We start from the raw sequence: 26763 nt of genomic DNA, 5'->3' as shown, positions 1-26763 counted from the left end.
CTTCGCAAAAACGAAGGCATCTTTATTTGCAGGAGCCTCTGTAAGCTCTTAGGGGGGGAACAGTGAGTGATGGCTCGTCCTCCAGAGAGAAACGGCTGCCTTCGGTAGGTTTCAGTTGGCTATGGATTTTGTGGTGAAGGAAGGGAGGCTGAAGAATAGATCTAGCAGCTGCAGTCCTGAGACCCCTGTGGTCTGTCTGGAAAAGGCTCAAACTGGAGAGAAGAGGACACCTCGCTGCATAAAAAAAAAAGTCTGTTTAGCCAAGCCACTGAGCATAATCCTCACTGTTCATTTTCCTCAGTTTTGTATTTAAAGCTCAAGAAATGTGTTCAGCTTTGATTGTGCCACAGCGCTGAATGATGTATGCACAGAGTTTGACGCGAGAAGGCTGCTTTAGCTTTCGTCTGCTGGGGGAGGAAAGTTTCTCTGCCCACCTTAAATCTGATATACATAGGAGATATGAGACATGACAGCTAATTTGGAGGATGAATCTAAATCAAACAGAAATGATTAGTCAAAGCTGAGTACGGTAATGTCTTAAAATACGACAACTTTACGCAAAAATATTCACTGATGAGGTCAGATTATATCAAAAAAGTGACAAAAAGGCTTTTTCACATGATAAAATTGCAATGCATTTATAAGATGAGATTAAAAAAATACATTTTTGTACTTATTCCTATGCTATCTAAAGCTTAGCCTTAGCGAAAAAACCCCAACTGAGGGCACAGAAAAGCTAAAGAGGAAGAAATTCCAGTTGTTGCTGCACTTTTGGCTTTGAAGTGAGCTTAAAGGTTGGGATGGAAGGTTTCTATACCACATGAGCACAAAAACATGGAAAACAGCATATTTCCAAGCAAATGCATCTTAGTATTCTGCATCCTGGGAGAAGGGACAAGTCGTTCTAAGACCTTCCTGGTGTACCTTCTAATTAATTAGGAAACATGGAGTCCCAACTTATTAATTACAGCTCTCAGCTTAAAAATAATTGGAGCTTCTGAGAAGGTAATTCAAAAGAAGGACGCTCCTTCCAAAATTCCCTTTTGAAGGAAGCAGTTAAAAGGTGCTGGCTCTGGACTAGATGAGCCCTTTTCCAAGGCTTGTCTTTGAAACTAATGAATCACAGTATATCATGTCCTTGCAGCCGCAAGGGTAACTAGAAAGGTACAAAGGCTAGAGTTAAGCTTCAACGCATCCTTTGCTGGGAAATAAGGTTCAGTGGCTCTGAATGAATTTTAGAGCAATAGTGTGTGTTTGAAATTAGCTGATGAAAGAAAGTTCCTGTGTATGTTGGTCTACAAAAGGGAGGAGAATAAATGAGCATTCCTATAGAGAAAAAAAGTGTAAAGAAAACAGTAATTCAATGGCAGATGAGACACCAGAAAAACATTGTAAAATAGCAGAAACTAACCATCACATAAGATAGAGTAACTCTCCATTCTTAAAATGTAGTTTTTACAAAAAATATTAAGCATAATGCTGCAGAACAGTCCTGTTTAGTTAGATGGGTTTTATACTATTGCATTTTAATAATCAGGTAAAAAAAAAAAAAAAAAAGAAGTGAAAATGCTCTTGTAAAATTGACAGTTCAGTCTCAAGAATCCACTGTTGATTTTTAAATCACATCAAATGTAATATGAGTTTTTGACATGTAATTTACATATAAATTCTAAAGAACTAACACATTGTGTGTATAAAAAACAATTTCTACTTTTAAAATGATAACATTTACCCTTAAGAAATGGTCAAACTGTGTGAAAACACACTGGAGGTCATTAACTGTTACAAGAGTCTCTGTCATGGTGACCCTTTGCTAACTAAAGCCTCATCATTCTCTTTCCACACAAAATACCAAAAAAACAACTATTAAATCAAAATATTCCCCATATGTGATCTATGTGATGGAGTGACTTGCCCGCTGAAGTGAACATGAGTCCAGCTGTTACAATATTAATCGCTGTTCTCAATTTACCAGTGCTTATGAAAAAACATTGCAATGTCAATGGTTAGTGACTGTGATCTCTTCACAATAACGTCCAGTACATGCCTACTAATAACGAATCGTTCTGTCACTACATAAATGTCCATGTGTCTCTGTTTCTGTGAGACTGCTTGGCTAATGGGTCTGACGACGGGCTGATTATACACTGACGGGGAGATACAGATGTTGGATGTGACCAGTTAGCTGCCGACAAGATCATGGAGAGCAGGGCTGTAATTAGATGTCATCTCCACGGGAGCACAGCAGGAAATACGAGCTTTAATGCTGCAGTGGATGGAGCCTTCAAACCACCAGTTTTAGCTTCATCTCCTCTCCTTCCTTCAAAAACTGAACTTCCTTCTCTCCTCCTTCCGTTCTTATGTTGTGCTCTTCTCTTGTTCATGTGTTCGTACTAAAGCTCTAGATGTGGGGTAGGTAACCATGGGAACGCACCATCTAATGGGAATTTGACAGAAGGAAGCTTTCATTTTTATCCATTTAATCGACACTGCTCAAGAAGAATAGCTATTATTGGAGTTCAGTTAGGAGGTGAAATCACATTTACAATTCCTAAAAAGGATCTGCAGTGCTTTGTGCTGTGGGCTTGTTTGAAAACTTTATTTCTATTTATCTTTTTTTTAAAAATCGATTTTGTATTATTTTTTTTGATTTACACTGTTTAGCGTTCATTGTGGTTAGCTAACAAAGAATTTCATAGTACAAGGAAATATGTTTCTTTACTGTGCATCTTACAATAAACTTTGAATTTTGAACCAATTATCTATAAAATAATGATTTTAAGCCAATTTAAAGTAATTTTATGGTCACAAATTGCAATTTTTTCTATCTTTTTTTTTACAGTTAATATGCAAATGAATACATTTCTGTTTTGCTAGATGTTATCTGTAATTTAGCAAAAAGAAAATATAGTAAAATTGCATTAATTTTAATTATAAATATACATACTTTTTCTTGGAAGTAAAGGTAAATATTTCAATTTCTTTATTTTTTAATACAGTAAAACGTAGTGTAATTTTGTGGTCAAATGTTGCAAAAGAGGATTTATCATATTTAAAAATACAGATTTGTTATGTGGACGTTATTTAAAGTTTCGTCCTGTTGTTCTGCACATTAACACTTTTTTCTGTGATTTTACATATCATCTGTACATAAAATAAAATTAATTACCAAATGTAAAACATTGTCCAGAAAATTACAGTTAAAAGCTGTTAAAAATGCAGATTCTTTTTTTTTTTTACAGTGTAGTTATTACAGACTTTCAAATCTGTAATAAAACATTTTCTACTGTTCAACTTGAGGAAGCAGCGAAGCTCTAATGAGGAAAAACGTCCGGCTTAATGATTCAAGGAAGGATTTAACAGTCTGTGTCTCACTCTTAGTTTAATCACAAGACAAAGAATGAGTGTCTTTGAGTTCCTTAAACAATGTGTGTGTGGCGCAGCAGCCGAGAACAATAACTCTGCAAAGGAGGTCGTGGAGATGTACTCTTTTCCAATAAGAGTTGCTTATTTGTGTGGTGTCTTTAACCTATCTGTTTGTTCAGTTCCCCAGGAGAGGCTGCTTCCTGTGCATGTTTTCACTGAGCCATGAGCACATCTTCATTGAGAAAAGCAACAGGTCACAGACCAGAGGAGTCCAGTCTGAGATACAGAGTCCAATAACATCCAATTGTGTCTGGATTGCATCCAGGCTGCGCTGTATTGTTCTTCCAAACACCAGAGAGATAGTAGAAGCCAGGCCTTTCTCTTAGGAAACATTTCCTCTGCCTGCCCTCTGTCCAGGGAAATGCCAGACAAAAAGTTTCTGCATCTCCTTTGTGTCTGCTTGTTTCAAATCACAAAAGACTCCACAAGATGCAGAGCAGCCCTTCCGAGCGCCTTAATCCTAAACATCATGATGAGCACGGAGAAACCAAAAACATCCGCCACCCAGCTGATGAGCCCCAGGCCTCCTCTCACTGATCCTACAGTCCATTAGAAAGGGGAATGTGGATGAAGAGCATGCTGCCTGCTAAGCTAAGCCTAAAGGCTTTACATTCAAAGCCACAAAGCATCAAGAGCTGCTACAACAGCTTGGCCAGAAGTGGTTCCATACCCTGTGGTCAAAGCTCAGTAACTGTCCCTGCTCTAGTTGTGCACAAGCTTAAAGGTTTTTCTTTCCTGCAGTAGAGGCAAGAAACAGAATAAATGAATGCATCCACTAGCGCTAAAGGAAATGAACAGGCTTAGCGTATGTGAAATGGTAAATGGATATATATTTATATGCTGTATATAGCGCTTTTCCACCTGAGCAGAACAAAGTGCTTTCCAAAGAATCTCATTCACCCATGCACACACACTTACACACCCACGCCGGCCTGCTTATTGGAAGCAAATGGGTTTTGCCTCAACCTTGAAGTACTAAAAAGCATAGGTGCCATTTCACAAAGCGGAGTGCTTCTATTTTGACTTTCATCTACTAACTAAATTGTTCCAGGAAGATGAGATACCACCAGGCATCTCGGACTCAACGCGGGAGACGACAATGATCGGGTTTACCATAATGCACATTCTCTTTGTGATAAATGCAATATGTTGCTGCCTTCGAAAGACAACTTGAGCTTTTACAGGAAGAACACGTTAAATGGAGTGCATCTGAGACCGCATTAGCAAACACTGGGATGACAGAAGGCTGGAGTGTGTTTTACATAAAACAACCAAAACGTGTGAAAGAGTTCTTTTCCCTAAAAACTCATTTTTGTCCATTAGACTTCCATATCTTGATTTTTTTTTGCATGAAAGTCACCCATTTCATGCCATAAAATGGCTTAAATTGAGTTCTGCACCGTTGCTTCCTCCAGAATGCACAAATGTACGTAACCGTTGAATCTCTCGCTACTCATGACTCTGCTCAAATATTGTCAAACATCTGACAATATTGGATTAATTCAGACACATACTCGAGCCACAAACTGAATCTGAGGAATAATGGACAAACCTCCAGCCTTCAACTTGACAGGAATCCTTAGAAATCCAAACCTGTGTTCTTGAGATGGGAATATTGCACTTTCAAGGCGAAAACGCTCCGTCATGGTGTCGACAGCTTATTTTGCCCACGATATGCCTTTTATCCATCCATCCATCCATCCATTTTGTTCCACTTATCCGGGGTTAGGTCGCAGCAGCAGCAAGTTAAGCAGGTTATTCCAGTATGTACCTCTCCCCAGCAACATTTTCCAGCTCCTCCTAGGGGATCTTTAGGGCAGATGAGATATGTAATCCCTCCAGTGAGTTCTCAGTTTAACCTGAGGTTTCCTCCCAGTTGCATGGAAAACCCCCTAAGGAAATCGCCTAAGAGGCATCCTAATAAGTCTTCTAGCATATAAAAACCCATGTATGGATGTGTTAAGAAAGTAAAACAGGTGGTTTGTTATTGGAGCAGCATTTCATTTTTAGTCCATTTCTCGCGAGTGGGACTTTACATCCAAGTCAATACAATCTATTCGACACTGATACTGTATGGAGTCGGACTTGTGCTCTGCGGGGGATGTTCGGCACTTATTACCTCTGCCAAATCAATTCTCTGAGTGAATCTGAGAACTTACAACACCCAGAGGATATTTTCACCTAAGCGGCCAATAGACTTGATTTGACTCGACACATATTCGCATTGATTTGATGTTGATACTCTGGATGACATTGCAGAGCTGTGCAGTGTTTCTGTTGCAGTGTTTGAAAATCTGAAAATCTTCCAGGCAGCCATTTCTTTTGACCTACAGTTAGAAGTGCCAGTTCACACATTGACACGCGTTGACATTTCGCTCCAGGCAGCATGCGCCCTTTCCATCCCGACAACAGGCTGCTTTGTAAGTGTGTGTGTCCACAGCCGCTGTAGAAAATATCTGAGGGAGCCTGTGTCTCCGGCTTCCACAGCCCTTAATGCCAAGAAGCAGACGCGCCGAAGAATGCGTTAGATTGGCTCACACAACATGTTTCAAGAATCAGGAATAGTTTTCATCATATTGCGGGCTTTCCAAATGTCATCCATGCCACTGACACAACACAGCTCACTTTCACTGAGGGAAACTGTGACTTCTTTCAAGTACACAATGGAAATGGCACAAATCTTCTCAGATATTGTATGAAAATGCTATGGGAACACAAAAAGACAAGGTGGCTGTTACAATATTTCTGTGTTTTTAGAAATTAAAATTGTCAATAGGAGGATGCTACAGAATATTTACCCACCAACACATATTTAGACCTTTACTTATACTCAAGTTGTGTCTTCTGGCATGTAAAAAAAATACCACATGGATTCACTGCCAATATAAAAACTTAATTTTCACCACAAAGGGTCTTTAAGTTTAAACACAAGTCCAATAAATGTCAAGTTGGAACCTACAAAATAAGTCCGTCACAGCCAAAATGTTCCAGATTTTTAGTCACGTGTGTGTTAGTCACAGCTGAGTCATTAATGGATTAATATTTGAACATGCAGAATTTTCATACTTGTTTTTACAGAATCTGTTTGCTGGAAATGGTTTCATTTTGGCATTTTTTTAATTGAAACTTGCAAACTAAAGTAATTTTGATGAAATATCATGCTTTTAAGCTTAGATTTGGTCTCAAATGAGTAGTTAAAGGACCATCAGAGAGGCAATTTCTTCTGTTTTCACGGTTTCTGGCTGTGACAAGTTGTATAATTTTAGTGATTTTTTTAAAGGGTGCCTTTCGACTCCACTAGCTGGCATTTGGGGTTCAAAAATGACTATTTCAAACCTTGGATTCAACAGATGTGCTTTGAATGTTTCTCTTATTTTTTGGGCTTTAGCACAAGCATTTAATACACTGAGTTCAACAAGTGTGACTTAAATTTTGTACAAGCAACTGTCATCTCTGGAAAACAAACAAAAAATACAGTAATTTCATGCAGATTGAAATTTTCCTGCCGGCATCTGATGTGATTTGAGACACACGGAACATGTTCACCGCTCAGCACAGCGCAAACGACCGTGTTCAGCAGTGCAGCACATCTCCCTGACATTACCACTGCCAGCGATGTTTATTAGAGGAGACCTGAGAAAACAAGAATAAAATCGGGTGTTTAATTCAAATCATTTCGCTCTGGACCACATCGTTTTCTTCTCCTCCTCTACAGATGCCTGCTGTGTTTGAACAACTGGATTTCATCAGCGGCACGCAGCCAGTCTGCCAGCAACCTCAGACGAGAACCTTCGCTAAATGTCAGCACAGCAGGTTCAGTTCTGGCTGCGGTGCGCCGGCCCCAGCCAGCACACTCATCAACACACATCCTCTTCCAAACCATGTCCTTTATGTGTTTTGCCTTGTCAAACATTCGAGGCACAAAGAAGCTTCCATTTCCAGTTTTGTGAAGAATTATTTTGACTTATTACCGAGCAGCTTTTTGCCAGTAATTAAGCCTTGTTTCTCCAGACTTGCTGCGAGTGTTGACGGCACATTCTGACAGACTGGTATTTGGAATGCACGAAGGTTTGTTTGTGTAAAGTCTCTCCATCAAGCTCAAGCTCATTAGAAAGATATAGATTGCACCTCTCCATCATCTGGTGTTTGTTCCTCTTGGCTTCGGGTTTGAGCTCTTTACATTTAATACTTTGGGACAACGGTGACAGCTCTGCTGGATGATACAAGGGAATGGAAGGTGTTTTCTAGTGCAGCTGATTACTAGAAGAAAAGTTTAGCTCCCACTTTGAAATGGCATAGTTGTAGCTATAAAAATGTAATTCCCGGCTGGTGAAATTTTGACAGTCTGCAAGTCAGCTTTGCGAAATCCCCCACCTGTGCAAAGCCGGGATATTCAACAGAAAGAATGAGCGTGATTTCCTATAAAAAATATTTTCAGAGCAGGTAAGCCATAAAATTTCCCTTCCTAGTGTTGAAAGCTTTGTCCCACCGTTTGCAAGGTGGAATTTACATACATTAAGTCTGGAAAACAAGTGAGATTCATGGCTGACAGTGGCATAAAAACCCATTCCCTCCCTCTCTTAGCTTTCCCTCTCCCCCACTTTTTCTCTCCATCACACAGACAGCTTTGCTTGTTCCTGGTTGCTCATGTGTGGCAGCCGAGCTGGATGGAAAACATATTGCTCCATCAATCACGTCCCATTCTTCTCAGCAGCACGCTCAACTCTGAGACCGTCTGCGAATGAGGCCACACTGAATCAGTCTTTGTGTAAAAAAAAAGAAAAATGCAAAAGATGACAAATACCCCTCCGAACACATCCAGAGCTACATCTCTGTCAAACTGTACCAATGCCGATGACCTGATCTCTTTCAAATCGTGTTCCCTCCTCCTCTTCGCCGGTCCCTTGACTGACGCTGTGTTGACAGTATCTTAATACACAGAGTGCTGAGCGTCTGCTGTGTTCAAACAGAGCCTACTTCTCCCCTGTGTTTTGCCAATAGATCAAATGAAAAGATAGAGTGAGAAGAGGGAGGAAGATGTCGGTTTTCATCAATGTCTGGCTGATGCATTCAGGATTTTTTTTTCTCTCTTTCAGTTCTTTTGTTTTAGCACACAAAAAGACCAAAGCGCACAGAGACCAATGCCATGCCCACACCAGCAGTGCAACAAGAGAAATCCTTCCTCGCTCCCTTTTTTCCCTGGCTACGTCCCCAGTTGTAGCCCCTGGGCACCACATATGCCACCTATTTGTACTCCAGAAAGCACTCAGTTATGAGCTCAGGCCAAGTATGAATGGAGGAACACTTACTCATTTTTCTCCAGAGCCAGGAGCAGCTGCTCACCTTCCGCCTCAATCAGGAGCTTCAGTGATGCAGGGTGGCTCTGAAGAGACAAGAGAAGGGATGAGAAAGATTCATTCTGGAGGAAGTCAAGGAGCGCTTTGATCGAACAAAGATGGTTTCTGTTCAGATGTTGCAGCATTGGCTAACACCATTCAACATGATGAATCAAATCACTGCTGCTGTGTGTGGCAATAAAACACAAAGCAGGCAAGCGGGTCTTAAAACCTTTTTATTCTGGTCCTGATGAAACTACAGCCACAAAGAGCTGTGAGAAAACAACCCGAGACGGCTGTTTTCAATTGATGAGAGCAGTCGGAAATCCTCATGAAGCTACTTTGTATCTTAGAACAAGAGCTGAGAGGATTAGCTTTATGTTTCTGTTCCATTTGACATTAATCCCGCAGAGAGCCATGAGTGTTGGCACCCCCGAGTTAGAACGCCGGGAGCGACCGTGTGTCTCTGTTAGAGTCAGATGAAGTGGCACGAGGTCGTATATATCACTTCTGCCAGTCACGCTGTGCAACAACACACACATACATATGCACACACACACACACACACACACACACGCACATATATAAACTCTCTTGCACAGAATCGTACAAAAAAATCCTCCACTGTCTCACATTCTCCATATCGCTTGGCAACCACCAAAACACACACACACACACACACACATCTGACACATACAGTTCAATCTGGGTCAGCCGCAGCAAAGAGCAGCGCTCTGGGTTAAGTCATCCATCACCCCCCGTGAAGAAGAATGTCTAGTGGATCATAAGAGGATATGGAAGCAGAACACTTAAGGTTTCAGGCAGTATCATTCCAAGCCATGAGGGACTCAACTTAATGCTATTTTTTAGTCCAGACAGGTTTCCATCTGCACGATTTGACTCGTGTTTACTGCCATTTTTAAGGAAATACAAACAGTGCACTGCAGATTTCTTATTAAGGAGGTATATATTTAAATTAGCACTCCGTTTCACCTTCATTGTTCTTTAATTCACTGATCTGAGGTTTTTTTGTTTTGTCTTTTGGGTAATAGCATCCCAAAGAAACCTTGTGGCACCGTGTCTGTTTGGTTAAGCCAGAACAAATTAATTCACAAATGAATTGAGTCAATAACACAACCTGGAAGCTCAAGCTGTGTTTTTAGAACTGCCTGGCAGCCACATATTTTCTTTTGATAGAGTCTGGGATTAGAACACCAAACAGAGCCAAGGATCACAGATTTCAAACATTTCATTAATGTTCCTCTGGGTTGTTGAGTGTTTTCTCCCTTTTCTAAGACGCAGAAATGTTACAGCTGTCTGTGTTTGAAATAAGAACTCAATAAAGAAGCAATGACTGCTGTTTCAGTATTACTGTATGTGGGTGAACACACTTGAACTTAGCTGACTTTTGGTTCAAGCAGAGTTTATTAGATTTAAACCGCGATAGACCAAGTAGCTAAGCCAAAACCTGAAATTTTCACTAATTTTCAGCTAATTTTTTTTACTTAGGTTTGCATTAAATTTAAATAACTTCCAAACAGGGATGTTTGATGATATCTGCCCACCGATATTACTGGCTCCATATTGGCATAAAAATGCAATATCGGTCAGTATCGTTATGATATTTTTTGCCTATCATGAAAACCGATAAAATAATGCCTGGAATTCTCTGGCATTTACAAATGATCACATCATCAAATTGCGTTGTAAAGTGTGCAAACAAGTGTGGTTCCAGTAACAAGCTTGCTGTGCCTGACTAACAATACATCTGTGGTTTGGAAAGCCCACATATACCGGTATCGGTGTGGGTAAATATCGGAATCGGAAATTGAGAGCTGGACAATACTGACATATCGGTTACTGGCAAAAAAAAAAAAAGCAATATCGGACATCTCTACTCCCAACGAGGGGTAGAATTGAACCCCTAAATTGAATGGCATTTAGAGGAAAATGTCTTCTTGTAATTTTTCTGACAAATAGTCTAATATGATTTGAGGTATTTTTTAAAGTTAAGTTCCAGTTCAATATACATCTCGTCTAGCCTGAATGCAGCTTGTTTCCAATTGCAACTTCAACTTGAAATCAATTAATTGTTGAGCCCTCGTGAGAAATCTGAACAATCTAGTTCAGTTATCCTAGTCAAAGAGGAAAAATTTTGCAGTCTTTCATTTTCACAGCTCATGTTGAAGACACCTGATGAGCTGGATCCTTGGAAATTTAAAATGCAAAGTAAAACCTGATTTAATGCAGATGTAAGTGTTGCAAAATCAACAAGTTTCATGTTGCACCTTCATTTGAAAAGTTTTACTTCAAGCTCCACATGGCTGCCCAACACAACTAATATGCACACCGACAATGCTGCTATTCTAAGAGCCTTCCCAGTAGTGGGACTGAAAATTGAAAGTTTGCCCTGAGGCTGGCGTGAGGCTGAGGGCCAAGCCATCATTAAAAACAAAAGGATTTATGAATCATCGTCATGAATGTGTTCGCGCAAACACAATGTACCTGTTGGATTCTGGAAATAAAAGTCGCACTAGATCTGATGGCGATGCAAGCAGAGTGTGTGCAGCCTTCATCTTCTGGAGGAGGGAGTCTCACTTTTAGATTTTTCTTGAGCTGAAGTGGACATTTTGACCTTTGATCAAGCTTTATGGACCAGTGTGGGACAGACAAATAGAAGCTAAATTAAAACTAAATTGAAACATTTTCAGCTGCTGTTCCCTACCTGGGATTTGAGCTGGCTGATTGGTTTCCAGTCTTGTCCAACGAGCTGCAGAGGTACAGTAGTCCCATAGTGTTTCTGCTTTGGTCTGTGTTGAACACTCGTGCTCAAAAGACTCCCTGTAAAAGAAAAAAAGACACATGAGAATACAGAAAAAAAAAAACTTCAAAGTGTTCTGTACCCTATTTTCTCTCCACTTAAGTAAAACCCAACAATGTCCCAAACAACCATTGAGGACACAAACTCCAAGAGCTTTTTCAAAATGATTTTATTCCAAACATTTGTAAAGATAATAAATGTGAGCCTTTGATGAACAACATCGGAACACAACCTGACAGCAGCAGCTGCAATTGTCACTTAAAAGCCATCTCATATGCAAACACCGTGATTGTGTTTCTGTGTCACAGCACACAAATAACACTCTCCGGACGTATGTGTTTGAAATAACTAGCAATTATCTACGGTGACAAAATGCCACGTCCATTACATCCAAGGCGTTCCTGAGCGTATGTTCACCTCCTTTTTATAGGCTATCAGCTGAACAGAGCCATAAAGACATGAATGCAGCACCACTAAACAGCACATCAAGCTATGAGAATTGGTAGCCTCTGGTGAAACCGGAACCACCCCCCTCTGCCACTCAAGCCGCATAAATCTCCATAGTTGTTGAGGAATGGAGAGTTTTGAAGGAAGGAAGAGGAGCTCGGGTTGCTGCTGCTGCTGTGATAACTCCTAACGCAGGGCTAGTGTCCAGGATGCAGTGTAGGGATTAGACGTAGCTTTGGGGCATTGTTCCCAGCACGCTTTTATCTCCTCTCTCACTGTTCTGACAGGGTGTTAACTGAGCCTCCGAATGGCTACAACACTTGGAACCCCGCTGCGTTTGCCAGTCATTTAACAATACATTCATCCCCCAAATCCAGTGCTGACCTCCCCGAGCGTGCTGCCAGGAGATGAAGGGGTGGGAAAGCGGCCTCTACCCCGAGCAAAACCTTACTGCCTTTAAGTGAGAAAAGAAGCTCTTCTAAGTTGCACATCATGAGCGCACAGACAGTGCAGCAGCTACTGGAGGACATTGGTAACAGGGATCCTGCAGTAATCAGCTCCCTGCAGCGGGGAAGTTATTTTCTAGCTTGGGTCTCTTACTAAAACAGCAGGGGTTGTTAGCACCATTTGTTTCAGTGCAAACATACTAAATCAAATGTTTGCTTGTTTTTTTGTCTGTTTTCTCCCTGTGATGCTCCATCGAGCGTTTCCAAACAGCAGGGAAACAGATTTGGATTTAACGGTGATGTCAGTGGACTTGTGAGAAGTTACGCGTGTGGTCTGAGCCTAATTTATGGTATGTTTTGAACTTTTCAATCACTTTTTAAACACATATAAACACAAAGCGCACTCGGGGGAATATACTCATCGCGGATTATTATTACCAGCAGATTCGGCAGGGATGGGGGGGTTCCACATCCCCTTCTTGCCTTCTCTGAAAATGACTCATCTGCCCTGAAATTGCTGAGTCTGCTTATTATCCAGCATTAATAACCCAGGTCAGGCACAACGCTCCCCAGCTGAGCTTTGTTCTGGTTATCCTCTGAGGATACCACCGCCACTCTGGAGTTCATCACGCAGCCATTCCAGCTGATAGCGGAGAGCCAGGGGTGACCAGCTCAGCAGTCCTCGCCCAGCCTCATGATGAGAAGCAGGCTCCGGCAAGGACGGGACGGCATCACGCACACACTAACACACAGCAGCGGAGGGAAGATTTCTACCCTCATTAGTCCCGGAAAAACCACACCGTCTGGGGGAGGTGGCCGTGCTGAGTAAGGCAGCGCATGAGACAACCTCTGAGAAAAGTACGGACGGATAAACAAAACACATGATGTGGGGAAACAGTGGGAATGTTTGACAGAGAAAGGTCAAATCCACATTGCGGTTTAGCCCATTTATGAAGCCAACATACACACACATGGAACGGCCATCGCATTTTTCTGTGGCACCAACTTTGAAGATGAGGACCGTGCAGCGTTTGGTTCCTCCACTTCAAAGTCCGCAAGTCAATAACCATTTTGTTAATGTGGTGTGCTGTGAGGTTTAATTCCCGCTTATAAATGGCATTATATTAGTGGAAATAGTCTGCGGGCTCATTTCTTTTCCACATGCTTCAGAGGAGAGACATTTGGTAAAGCTGGAGCGTGGCAGGGCGGTGGCGAGCGCAGCGTGTAAGTGGCTTTTGTTAGCGAGAATGTTTTAAGAGCCACCAGCAGCATTAAGGGAGTGGTAAAAGTGGCACCAGGATCCCAAGCCTTATTTATACGTTCAATAAAGGAAAGTGTAAACAGAGGTCTTAATAAAGCAGAGTTCTGGCCATGATCACCTCCCTTTATGCTCCAGTGTACACAAGGAGAGCTTGTGCCATTTATATTGCCTCAATAAAGCCAATGCTAGATGGGTGGACTGTATGTCAGTGTACGTGACTGTGTGTGCATGTGTGTGTTTGCTGGTGGATGATGGAAATGTGATACAGACCTGTGAGCGAATGAGCAATAAATCTGACATTCCCTTGCAGCAGTGTTAAGAAAAAAATATGTACAATTGTGTACTCTGTACGTACAGCCACTGTTTGGTTGATTTACACACCAATAGTGTACATTATTGACCAGTTGAAGTGAAGCTAGTGAACAGCGGTTCTGTCTGAGTTTCTTTTTTTTTCCTGGTAAAATGGAGGGTTGTTGGGGGGCTTGTTCACACAGTCACCAAGTGCTTGCTCAAAGAGGATCCAAAGGGAACTGTTAGGAGCTCTGTTTAAATTTTTAAGGTTTTCAAGTTAGTATGTGAAGTGCTATGAGATGACATCTGTTGTGAATTGGTGCTATATAAATAAAATTTACACAAAAAATGTAAACTACTGTAACATATTTTGCGCATCAAATGGTGCAAACGTGCTAAAAAAAACCTGGGCTAAATATCTGAGTACAGGGTGCAATCAAAGAGTTAGAGACTTTGGCAATAAAAAGCAAAAACCTAACTGAAATTTGAAAACTGTCAACTTTGAAGTAGTCCTTTTGTGCAACGATACATTGCTCGCAGTGCAACTGCCACATTTGGAGCACTCTAAACTTCTGCTGGACTCCTCCACTGTGTCAAAACTGCAATTTTTCAACTTACATTACACTTAAGGGAAGAGCAAGAAGTTGCTTTAGGACATTATGGCAGAACCTGGCATTAATAGTCTGACCCTGTGTGACGAATTCAAGGTGCACACCCCTGTAAATGTTGCACAAAACAATCAGCGTGCTCGTGGTTGCGTTGCTAACGTGATCCACCCTCTCCAGTCTTGGAGACAGCAGACTCTTACACTAAGACTGCTGAGTCATAGCCATAGACCCAGCGGTTCACATCAGCAACGATGGTTGGGTCAGTTTGACATCTGAATTTGTTTGTTGTCTGCACGAGTTTGAAATCCATAGTGAAATCACAAAAGTGCATCTGACATTTTCCAGAACAGGAACTTGGCAGGAGTGCTTGGGGCGATGTGACGCAGCACTAGAGACCACTTCAAAGACAAGAGGAGCAAAATTTAAATTAAATATGGTTTTGGCTTTTTATAGTGGCCCTCTCTGGACTTTTTCATCACTGACCAACAGACACAGATTACCATCCCTAAATATAACTATAGTTGTAAAATCACTGTTTGCTTTCTCCATCTGCTCTGCTGATAATCTTGAAACCCCTTAGAGTGGTCATAACCCCTGGCTGGAATTTTGTAGCAATTGTACATCAAAAATTAAGTTTTTTTTTGTGGACATCTAGGTATCAATTAGGCATGTAGGTAAGAACATTCAGAACAGAATTTTAATTACTATATTTCATTCACTTTTCAGTCTAATTTTAGCCAGTTTTAACCTTCACATCCAACCCTCTGTCCAGATAAAACTAAAGCCGCGTGCAGCTTCAAGTTTCCTGAGGGTACTTCACAATGAAATATTTCCTGGTTTTATCAGCACTCTTAAATAAACGCTTCTCCGCAGCCTATGAGCTGCTGTTCCCAGGGAGCAGATGACCTTCCTCAGTTCTTTGCAGATCTCCAGATACCCTTTCTCACTGCTCTTTTACAGCTCCAGCTCCTCTCTCCCCTTCGCTCTGTTCCACCAAAACAAATTAACAACTGCTTTATTAAAACCCAGAGCCTGGTTTCTCGCAAACCAACCACAACTCCATCCTTGACTGGCATCCATGTAATAATGTATTCATAGCAATCTTTGATTTTTCCAACACAAATGTCTTGCTGTTCTTTTCATCTGCACACTTGATGAGGCCCTGCCCCCCTACGTGCGCACAGAGATGGGATACAAGGCTTCACATACGTGCGCACATCAATACAAGACACTCCAGATGACAGTCATTCTTAGCCTGATGACTGGCACTGGAAAAGCACACAAGGACACACTGCAAAGTCACTGTGACGGCAATTCTTTGCGATCTTGAAAATATCAGATTTAAAATGAAAAACAACACCTTTGACAGCTTGAAGGAGATTTTGGCGAGCGAAATCCCTCGAATGGTAGAAAAACAAGCGTGAAGGACACATGCTTCAGGCATTGTTTTCTAAATGTGTTCCAAAGTGTTTACCAGTGATGAAAAGTCAGTAAGAGCATTAATTCAAGTCCTATACTTTGAAGTGCCATTTTGAGGCTCCTGTCCTTTACTTGAGTATTTCCATTTTTTGCCGCTTCTGAAGGATATATTGGATTTCTGCTCCACTTCATTTTGAGGCTTTATTGAACATCAATCCATATCTGTCAGCTTTGGTTAGTGGCGACTCTTCCAATTTTAAATAAAAAACAAGCAACATGTTTAGAAAATGAACACCACCTTACATAAAAAAGTCTTCCATGTTGCTGAGCGTCTTTGTCATGCCGTGTTTGAAATGTCCATAAGCTGTTAAAAGTTACTTCAAACAATGAATTCCCTTCGACTTGGGAGTGGTTGCTGGTTCCAAAAGTGTTTCCCCTTTTCTGTATTCCAATCACAATGTTTTTCTCCAAACAGTATCCTTAATGTTGCTGGGCAGAGAAACGCCTGACAGTCTTTCTGGAAAATAATGTTTTCCCAGAAACAAGTCTTTTTGACTTCGCCGACTGGGCCTAAATGCTACCATGACTCTTGGGAGATTTTGCTTTGCCATTGCAGTTGGGATCTAAATGTGGCACCAAGGCTGAACTCTACCAGACCTGACACAAAAACTAACTTGAACTGTTGCTGATTTTTAACCTGCTGTTAGCTGGTCACATTGTACAATTTAAAAGTGCCTCTGCAGTGAAATTATTTTTTTTTACCTTGGTAACATGTCTATATGATCTTTTTTCTTTATATTCTAGAAGACGTAACATGAGTGGAATAAGCAGTCAACACCATGTCTGAGCATTTCCACCCAGAAACTGCAGTATACCAATGACCGTCTGAAAAACACAGATTCAAACATCCAGGGTTTCATACGCAACAAACCTTAAGAGCTAATCCTGTAAACTTGCAGGATGCAGCTTTCTGCATCATTATTCATCTCAAACTCGTATTCCAGTTGTACAATTTATGGCTTACTTTCTCCAATATTACAACTTTCCATTGCGTACAGTAATTTTGCAGTGTTTAAGCAGACTTGTAGGTGAACTGGTGTGCTCTGGCTGCAGCGACTGGAAAGTTATGGGTTGAAAAAGATGCAGAGACTTTGTAGATTCTTGCATTCTACAGGAAGCAATAGTGTAGAGTTACATCTAGGCTAATTTAAAGCAGGAAGGGGTACTTCACGTGGAAAAAAAACGTATAAGAAAGATGAGCTTTTATGAGTTAAATCAACTAGTAAAGAGATATTTTAAGAAATTTTAAGCTCAGTGATTCATTCCTACCATTATTGGTGAGCCTTTAGATTTAGTTTGTGACAGTTGGAGGTCTAGTTTGGGAACCACTGGTTTGAAGTATCTAATAATATATAAAGACATTCAAGATTAGCTCCACCTTGAACAGTTACAACACTTAACTTTTCCAAACAGTTTCATGCAGGTTGTAATTAAATATTTGTGTTAACTTAAGTAAAAGATCTGCATACTTCTTCCAACACGTGTTATTTAGGTTACAACTCAAATCTGCAGAAAAAAGTGGACCCGAAATAAGAGCATGTGGAATTAATTAGGGTAGAGTGATGAGTTTAATTTGGCTTACTTTGAGCAGAGCTATGACACAACATAGCAAAAAAGCCATAAAAAACAGAAAACACTGGTCTCCTTGGTTCCATATGGACGTGTGTTCTTGATAAAGCAAATCTAATAAAACGGTCACTTTTACTGCTTCAAGAGCATGTGTCCGCAGTCGTTCAATGTCTTTAATCAGAACGCTGACATGAGCCAGCAAAGTTTCTGAGCCAAAAGTTGGCTCTGACATCAGCCCATGGGGGGAAAAACTTGGTTAATGTTTATGGCTATTGTTCATTTATTAATGGGTGATTGACAGGCATATCACGAACTCAATTTATCCCCAGAGTGGGCAAATTACTCTAATTCAAAGAGAATGGTGATGAGAGGAAGACCCATCAAGCAGACAGTCTTTCATAAATGACCTTGGAGACAAAAGCAATGAACTTTGCTGCCTTTTCCTTATCTCCGTCTCTCCCTAATCATCTTCTCTGGCCCTGTGACTAATCATAATTGTAAGTATTGACTATTCTGTTGATATTTTTAGATTCATCGATTAATTCTTCATAAAACAAAATGTCAAACAGAACAAAAAATGGCCACCTTGTGTTTATAGAGTCCAAAATCGAAATCGAGCATAACACTGTTACGGGCTCCAGTGTCTTACATGTTAGGATTGAATTCTCTGTTTTTTTCTTTTTCTTTCTGTGTCCTTCTTTGTAAAAAAAAAAAAAAAAAAAAAAAAACCATCCTTAGAACTATTGATCAGCCAAAAAAGCACCACCTTGGGCTCTTAAATGTTGCATTATCACAATTTTTTTTACATTTTCTAAGCTTAAAAGTAATCCACATAATGAAAATGATTATTTCTTGTAGCTCCACGTGACAGGAAGCAGCGAAAAGCGACAAAGTCTCACGTTTCCAAACAGGCCCTAATGATGATGATGACCCTAATGACCACTCGTCACCTTGTTACCTTGTAATTTGTTACCGGAGCCACAGTTCAGGATGAATTTCAGAGCAAAGAGGTGAAAAGTGCCTGGTAATCTTGGCTCGACTCCACGGTAAACATCTGACCCAGTTGGGGGGCATTATGTCAACACCCTGAGGGGTTCCATTAGGAAACACACAAACCTGTAGGTGACATCATGGTAATAGGAATCCGCACATACTGGAAACAGGGCCTCCTTAAATTAAATCTAATAAGGTAGCAGCATGTCAAAAGCCACGGCAATGAGAGTTGTTAATGGCTGCATTTATTGGCGGATAATGTTTTTTGCAGCATATTTAAGGTCATAATCAAACCGTTTAACACTCTGCTCCCTCTACTGGTAAATAGCTCCTTTGTGTGCGCTCTACTTCATTCTTTGTCTCTTGTATTTTTAACTCATTTACTGTCACACCAGCACATAACTATTCTACAGGAAATAGATGGAGCAGCAAAAAGAAAAGAGAAAAAAAAGAAAAATCTCCCCTCAGCTCAGCAGGGGGTTAATGTTGTCCGAGAAACCAGCTCCGTTACGCCCCCGACTGGGTGACACCGTTACGCCCTCTCGACTTGTGCTCGGCGCCTGGCATGGTCCCTATATGCCTTAGCAACGAAGGTCAGAGTCAGACGGCTTCTAAAGGCAGAGCTGTGTGAAAGCTCATTAATGTGGTTCCTATGACGGATTTAATTTACAGCTCGGTGGAACTGCTCTCTGTCATAGGAAGCACATGCCTGGCGCACGTTCAAAGCCGCCCAAAAAAAGAGCTCAAGGATTACAACAACAAAGGCCGATGTGAGCGTTTGATGGAGCTGGAATACCAAAGAAACTGGTATTTGATCAGTCAGTTAGTTCATCTTCGGAATATAATGCAGCACTAATGTTAATAAGTACCAGTTCTGTTTATTTTAAATCACTAATTAACAGCGAAATGGAAAATATTAGGGGTTTCCTGGCTTTGCAAACATATGGATCCTGGGAGATGTCATGGAGGGAATTAAGTAATTTGTGCTCCCTATTTAATATTTTGTGCATTTGACTTAGAAATGCATGAATTAGTCGTCCCAGACACCATGCAAATGTGAGGATTTGTTGATTTGTGTGGTGTAATCTGAGCATCTTTAGCATTTTTAAACTGCTAAAATTGTAAAAAATTAAAGACAAACTGCTATTTAACAACCCGAGAACGACCAACCCAAACTTTAAACAAACCAGGATTGATCAAGGTTGTACTTGAAACTTTCTTGGCTATTTGATGTGCTGCATGCTCTGCTTCGCTTAAAAATACATCACAGGTAGGCCTCTGAAACATAACTTAGACAGACACAGACAAAGCAACTGGCAGCAGCAGAACTTCATTCGAGCCAATTTGACAAAAACTCACCTAGGTAGGAGGTGACATGTCTTGTTCCTGTTAACACGCGTGCCCATTAAGGAAACATATTGCAGCTTCTTCCTTCTCATTGCAGAATATGGAGGAAGAAATCTGCGAGAATTCTGAACAGCAGGCTGGGAGATAAGATCATCTGGAGCTGAGAAGTAAAGCTATGCGTTTCAAATCTCAGTGGAAGACAGTGACTGCAGATTTATATAGAATCTATACAAACTGGGGCAAATTTAACTTATGTAGCGCCGAATATATCCTTCAGAAAGTCCAGTGAGGTTTGAAATGGATTGCCAAATGGAAAAAATAGAAGAAGCAGTAAGGTGGTTGAAAAGAAGAGACTGGCCAGAAAAACCACAGTAAGCAAGTCTGGTATCATTCTAGTGGGAAAAAAAGTCCACTCCATCTACTGTAAAACCAAACTAGCTTACTACAATAGCACAATGTTACTGTTTCCGCATCGCAGAACAAACCATCCAGTCCAAATAACAGGCCTCTCACAAGGTAACATTAAATGTCTACGCTATCAGTTGATTAGCATAAAACTAATGTTAAATACTTTGTCATGTGTTTGGTGCCATCTTTTGTACAATGTAAAATGAAATATGTAAAAATACCGAGAAATTTTAGTAGTAAGGATGCCACAAAACGTGCTAAAATCATTAGACAACTTGTGAAAGATGTGAAAATAAAGGCAAATATATCTAAATAATATTTTTAAAGAAATTTTAATGCAAGAAAGATGCAATTTTTTTGGTAAAATGAATAGTTGACAATAAAAAAATACATAAAGTACAGATTTTGACATTTTGTACAGTTTTGGTCACTTTTTTTTGCTTTTTTTAAAGTCAATTTATAAAATTTATACCTTTATCGACTAGATTTTTCTGATAAATATGATCTATAATTTAACAGAAAAAATGTAAACCAACAATTAAACAACAGTCTAAAAACTGTTGACAATTTTTCAGTGTTCATTTACATCAGTTTTCTTTCCAACAACAGAAAATGTACGTAAACTAATGATATTTTAGCTGCTTTAAATGCAGTAAAAGAGCGTGGCTTTATGGTCATACACTGTAAAAGAATAAATTAACATTTGTAAAAATACAGATTTCTGAGACCTGGCCTGGTTCTTTTAGGGTGAACATGTAAACAAATACTTTTCTTTCTCTGATTTTGCCAGTATGCTGAAAAATAACAGCCTATTTTTCAAAAACAGTTCAAAGCTGTTCAGAAACATTCATTTTTTACAGCGTCAGATTTTGACAGATGTCCTTAAAGTGACTGTTAAAGATATTTTTGCAGCCTGTCAAATTACGCTCATTTATCTCGCCTATCTTTGCCAAAAGAGCTGCTATCTTGTCTGAACTCTATACTTACATACGGGAGTGTGTAATTTAAGCAATGGAAGTGTATCATTTAAAAAAGCTGTCTTCCATTTTGCATATCTATGATTGCAATTCAAGAAAGTCATTGTATTTCTCATCCAGTTGCTCCTAAAATCAATGGAATAATCAGCAGAACGCTTGATTACATCACTAATTGATATCTGCAGCCTTAGTCTTAATCTGAAATTGTTAATGGTTCCTCCTCTCTTAAAATTCTTAATACTTAACTCCACCTATAATTTAATGGTATTTCTATGTGTTGAAAAGCTGCCAGAATTTGTCCCTTGCCAAATTATCATAAAGACACAAGTTGATATGATGTTACAGCTCCAGTAACAGGTGTAGCTGTTTCAGCAAAATATTTCTAACGAATCTAAAGCAAATTCTAGCTACTCTTTATTTCACTGCAGAAACGTGACATGTCATGACAGTAAAAAAGCAGGTGGAACTAATAAGACTTCAGCTCTGTTACATTTAGTGTCTCACTAAGTCATTCCAGCTCAGCAAAGCCCCGCGACTGCTGATCTCAACTGTATTGATGACACCTGCACTTTTCATGTTGTCAAAATGTCTCTTATGAATTTGGGCGTGTTTTGTAGCAGAGAGACCAGATTTGAAAAGGATTTAGGCATTTTAGATTCTTATTCATCACTCAAAGCCATCGGGGAGACATCTGATTGGTCCCTGATCCATTCTGAGGCATTACAACAACCCCGAAAACACAGCCAGAGTCACAAAGAGTCATCTTCAGCAACAAGAAGAACAGGGAGTCCGGCAACAGATGGTTTGACTGCGACAGAGCCAGATCATGAAGTCAATCTAGGATTACATGAGGAGACAAGCAGTCCAAATCCACAGTGTGGGAAGTTCTCCAAGATGACTGTAACAGCGAAGAACTGGAGCTGTTTTCAAGGCAAAAGATGATTACAGCAAAAATTCTTTCATGTTTATTGTTTTTTTCATATTTACTGAACTTTCTATTAAGATGAACAATAAATAAATCTGTTCATGCCATTATTTTGAAAGTGTCTGTACCAACTTGCAGTCATATGTCTCCACCAACCAGTCGAGTTGCAGTTTATGTTTGAACTTTGACTTTTGAATTCAAGTCATCGTTCATCTCATTAGGCACTTCCTCATTATTAGTGAGCAAAATCTTGATTTATGGCCAATAATAGGTTTTTTGAGGTCACGGTACTAAAATCTAATCACTTCATCTCGAACATCAATGCCCAAATTGATGAAATTTCCTGCAGGCGTTCACAAGACGTTCATAAAAATGGTTGGATGAATGAGCAGATGACCCGAAAATACAACGCCTTTGGCCTCGGTTGTCCCCGGCACAGAGGTGTAAAAACAATAACCTTCATTAAGCTGCACCTAAATGTACTGCAGAAATGGAACAAGCTTATAAACGGTCTCTGTGGAACATTGATGGGGTGGTAGTCGAACTGACCCAGACAGATTTGACACCGACGAGTGATATCTGAGCCAACTGGACCCTCCGACCAGACTGGAGGGAAGACGCTCGGGGAGAGGCTCAACTCTGACCTGTCTGGGGTGTGAAAGCGCAACGACAAAGTCCAGAGCCAGCGTCAGGTTTCAGCTCGCGTCCCAAGCTTTCATTGGGAGGTCAAATAAGTCCAAAGCAGATTTTTAAAGAATTAATGTAACACATGTAGGGTCAGGCCACATGAGCACAATCCAGCTATTTTCCCCTCTCATATTTAAATATTCCCACTGCGGAACAGCAACTGGTTGATCAATCTGTCCTGATGCACAAGCGCACTTCAGCCAACTCCTCTTACCAGCCTCCTGGGTATTAAATATCCTGAACAACTCATGTGGAAGATATGAATCCATTCATACTGGAGAGATACTAAATGCCTTTGACTTGAGATGGGTCACATCGTGGTGATAATGTCTCTCAGAGGGAGGACACTGTTTGCTGAAGGAATGTTTTACTACGGTCCAAAAATGCATTTGCAGCTCAACTTTCATTTGTCTGAGAGTGCAGCACGCAAGCTGCATGCAGCACTCGAGGCGCAGACAGTCGTGTTGGCTGAAGCAGTACAGCTGGCCAGTAAATAGCGGCTGACACTAACTGTGAGGAAATCGCTCACAAGTGATCCACGGCGAGGACGGAGACATGCAGAGGACAGACAGGGAGGAGAAGCAAGAAGAAAGCTCAAGGAAGCGGTGTCATGAAATATGTATGCCAACATGACACTGCATGGAGCTGAACTGCTCCATCTTTTCTGTGTTCAGTCTGGAGACAAAGCAGAGGCTCATAATAAAAAAGGAGCACTAATGATTTCCTCTCATGCTTGAACATGATCTAATTATTTTAACTGATCAAAACAGGATTTAGTTCAAAAATATGTGAACAATTTCAACTGCCAAGCTCTGAAAATCCAAGGTCACATCTTCAAGTTGCTTATTTTGTCTGATCAACAGTCCCAGACGTGTTCAATTTGAAACTTGAAATAATCAAAAGCAGCAAAGCCCGGTATTTTTCTCTTCATTAAACCACTTAAATGATTCTGGGATGATCAGAACGGTGGCTGGTGAAGTTTTAAGAAGCACTTCTCTCTCAATTATTACACAAACAGGTACAATGAAGATCAACTCAGATTTCCTCGCACACAAATGAACTGTCGGTGATAGTTCTCAGCCTGAACCCATGAGGAAGACACATCAAGGCCGACATCTGATGAACTGTTGATGAATAAATGAACTGCTTCCTCGTGCTTCAATCCCACTTTTACACGTTTGCCCTTGCTGGTAATTAATTCCCTGGATTCCACAGTTGAGTGTCGTGACTGTGTTTGGAAGTTTTTCAGCGGGCTCTGACGCCGCTCCGCTGTTGCAAACACTGTGAGTGCTGTCCTCGTGTTGGATCTCACCTAAAGCAGAGGATGCTGGTGACTCAGATGTCATGAGCTCCAGCCCAAAGGGTTTAACAGTCACAATACACAAGCACAGACATAAAAAAAAAGAAAAGCAATCCCCCAGAGCTTGTTACACACATAATATGCAGCTTCCAATTAAGTTCAAACCCACAATTAGACCTTTATGTTGCATTTGACACTTAAGTAACCACAAAAATTCAACTGTAATTGAAAAAAATTCAAGTATGCTTGAAGTGCTTGCTTGAAGCACCAGAAAAAAACGCCTCAAGTGCTACTGATTACCAAAGAGAGTTTCAGCATCATCAATTATACAGCGTCTCCTCTCTTTCTGAGGTGCACTCTGGTTGGACTGAGAGCAAAAATTCCATGCTCTGTCTGCTCTTCTCACTAACATCTTTTAGAGAGAATCAGAATGAGGCATGAATTTGGAAAGTTTGTGTATAGGAGATGTCTCATTCTGCTCAAACATGTGTTGCAGGTCTGTAAGTCTGGTGCTAACAAAGGCTTTCATAAAACATGATGTACCCAAAGCATGGGCAGAATGGAAAATACAGAGACACGTAGCAGGCAGTATGCAAAATGACACATGCAGAATTTAACACGGACAAAGAAGCATTTTCTTCACGTTTCCTGGTGTCTTTTTTTTGTAAATGTGGCATCAAAACAGCCATGAAACCAATTTGGATAGCACTTTTACGCACAGATTCTCTCTCTCTCCACATCTTACCTTCCACAGATCTGGAGATCACCCTGTCACACACCGACAGAGAGACAGTTAAAGCCTGAAGTGCTGCCAAAATAACAAACTTCAGACACCGGCTGTCGGGGTTCATGATGATGAAGCGTGGACTGGTACCGGCCAACTGTTTCACTGCGGCGCAACCATCATACAATCACAGTCCGACAACAGCTGATGTGCAGGAGCCTCCCCAAAATAATAAAAAAAATAGAAGAAGCAGACTTCCTGAAATATGATCAAGCGGCAAGATATGAGCCGTGCTTGAGGGAAATCCCGATGACAGCTGATCCAACTCCGCGCACTTTCACCCCCCCATTCAAAGAAGTCGGAGGCTGCTTCGCGCACAAAAAGTGAGGAATGAGGGAGGAATCAAGGACGAAAACATTGACAAATAGCAGGAGCCGCCGCTGTGTCAGTCGCCCACTGGAATGACATCAATTCCATGGGCAATTACTGGCGAGAAGTGTTGTCTTATGAGTAGGGACCATGTGCTTCAATGACGCGCTCCGCGGGGTCCTAAAGCCGCTCTAAACGCACCATGTCAGCCAAGAGACTGAGCTGCGTCAAGGTAGACACAAAGAAGGCGCAGCTCCGACTTTAGCTTTCAAAGTAAAATGTAATTTCTCATGTGATCACAGCCACTGCTTTTAACAGCATCTGCAGAATAGTCCTACCCCCCCCCCCAAAAACAAACAAACAAACAAACAAACAAACATACATACAATTAAATGAATCATGAAAGTACATTTCTTGACTTTGCATGAGAAAATATTTGGCACTTATTTTCCTTTTACTGATTTTTTCTGTGATGCATGTGAAATCTCACTTGTCCTTAAGTCATTTAATCAAGCAAAATTTGTAAACATCTGCTTTCATTTTCTCAAATATGAAAGCATGCATGTCTTGTTTCAGATTGCAATTCAGGAGGATTGTTTTGAAATGTAATATTTTACAAAAGTATACATTATAGCCTAAAAAAAAGCTCCAGATTATTGAAAAACTCTTACACAAATCCTACAGAAATCCACAGAAACAACACATCTTTGGTCTTACAGATGCCTAGACATAACATTAGCATTTTATTTTGAAGGTGAAAGACTTACTATTGGTTCTGTTTCCCGGTTTCTGTTGGTTAACTTCACCCTGCGTGCTTAATAGGCATGCATGGAGCCACTGTAGCAGCCCTGCCCACACTGAGTGCACATTTGAATAATGTCCTACACTCGCAGATGTTCTTTTGGGTAGGTGCTGTTATTCAGTCTGAGTAAGCTGAAGCCAGCACTGTGTGGAAATACACTCAGAGCTCTGTTGTCTGAAGGCTCATCACGCAGAGAGTGGGTTTGTTTTTGACACATTAAGATTTCAAAATGAGTGATGTGTTCATGAAACATCACAAGACACAAGTTCAGTGAAATACATAAAACAGATCAGCCAGTGAAACACTATAAATGTGTGCAATTATGCCCTTAACTGTAAGCACTCTGCATTGGCAAGCAGGGAACAGACACATGTCCTCCTGCTGGCTGAGACCCTGAAAGCTTTTTAAAAAATCTCCAATAAGGGGAAAATGAACATATAGCATTTCAGTTTGCTCCCAGCATCTAAACTTGAAGCTACAGGAAGATACCACGACACTCCAGCTTCTCCTTTAGAGATAAAATATGTGAGCCTGAGCGGATAAAATC

At 40.6% G+C, this 26763-nt stretch overlaps 1 protein-coding gene across 1 annotated transcript in view; it reads right to left on the bottom strand.

The window, feature by feature from the left end:
• Positions 1–25606, bottom strand: part of LOC110951215 (disintegrin and metalloproteinase domain-containing protein 12) — an 82800-nt gene extending 57194 nt beyond the window's left edge. Inside the window, exons 1-3 of the mRNA XM_022194183.2 lie at positions 25067–25606; positions 11488–11603; positions 8736–8809 (exon numbers count right to left, since the gene is read on the bottom strand). Coding sequence (XP_022049875.1) covers positions 8736–8809; positions 11488–11603; positions 25067–25172 — 296 coding nt within the window. The 5' untranslated portion in view covers positions 25173–25606. The remainder of the gene's footprint in view (positions 1–8735; positions 8810–11487; positions 11604–25066) is intronic.
• Between the last annotated feature and the right edge of the window lie 1157 nt (positions 25607–26763).

This window comes from Acanthochromis polyacanthus, chromosome 19 (genome assembly GCF_021347895.1).
Source record: "Acanthochromis polyacanthus isolate Apoly-LR-REF ecotype Palm Island chromosome 19, KAUST_Apoly_ChrSc, whole genome shotgun sequence".
NCBI classification, from domain to species: domain Eukaryota; kingdom Metazoa; phylum Chordata; class Actinopteri; family Pomacentridae; genus Acanthochromis; species Acanthochromis polyacanthus.
This window is presented reverse-complemented; position numbering and strand designations above follow the sequence as displayed.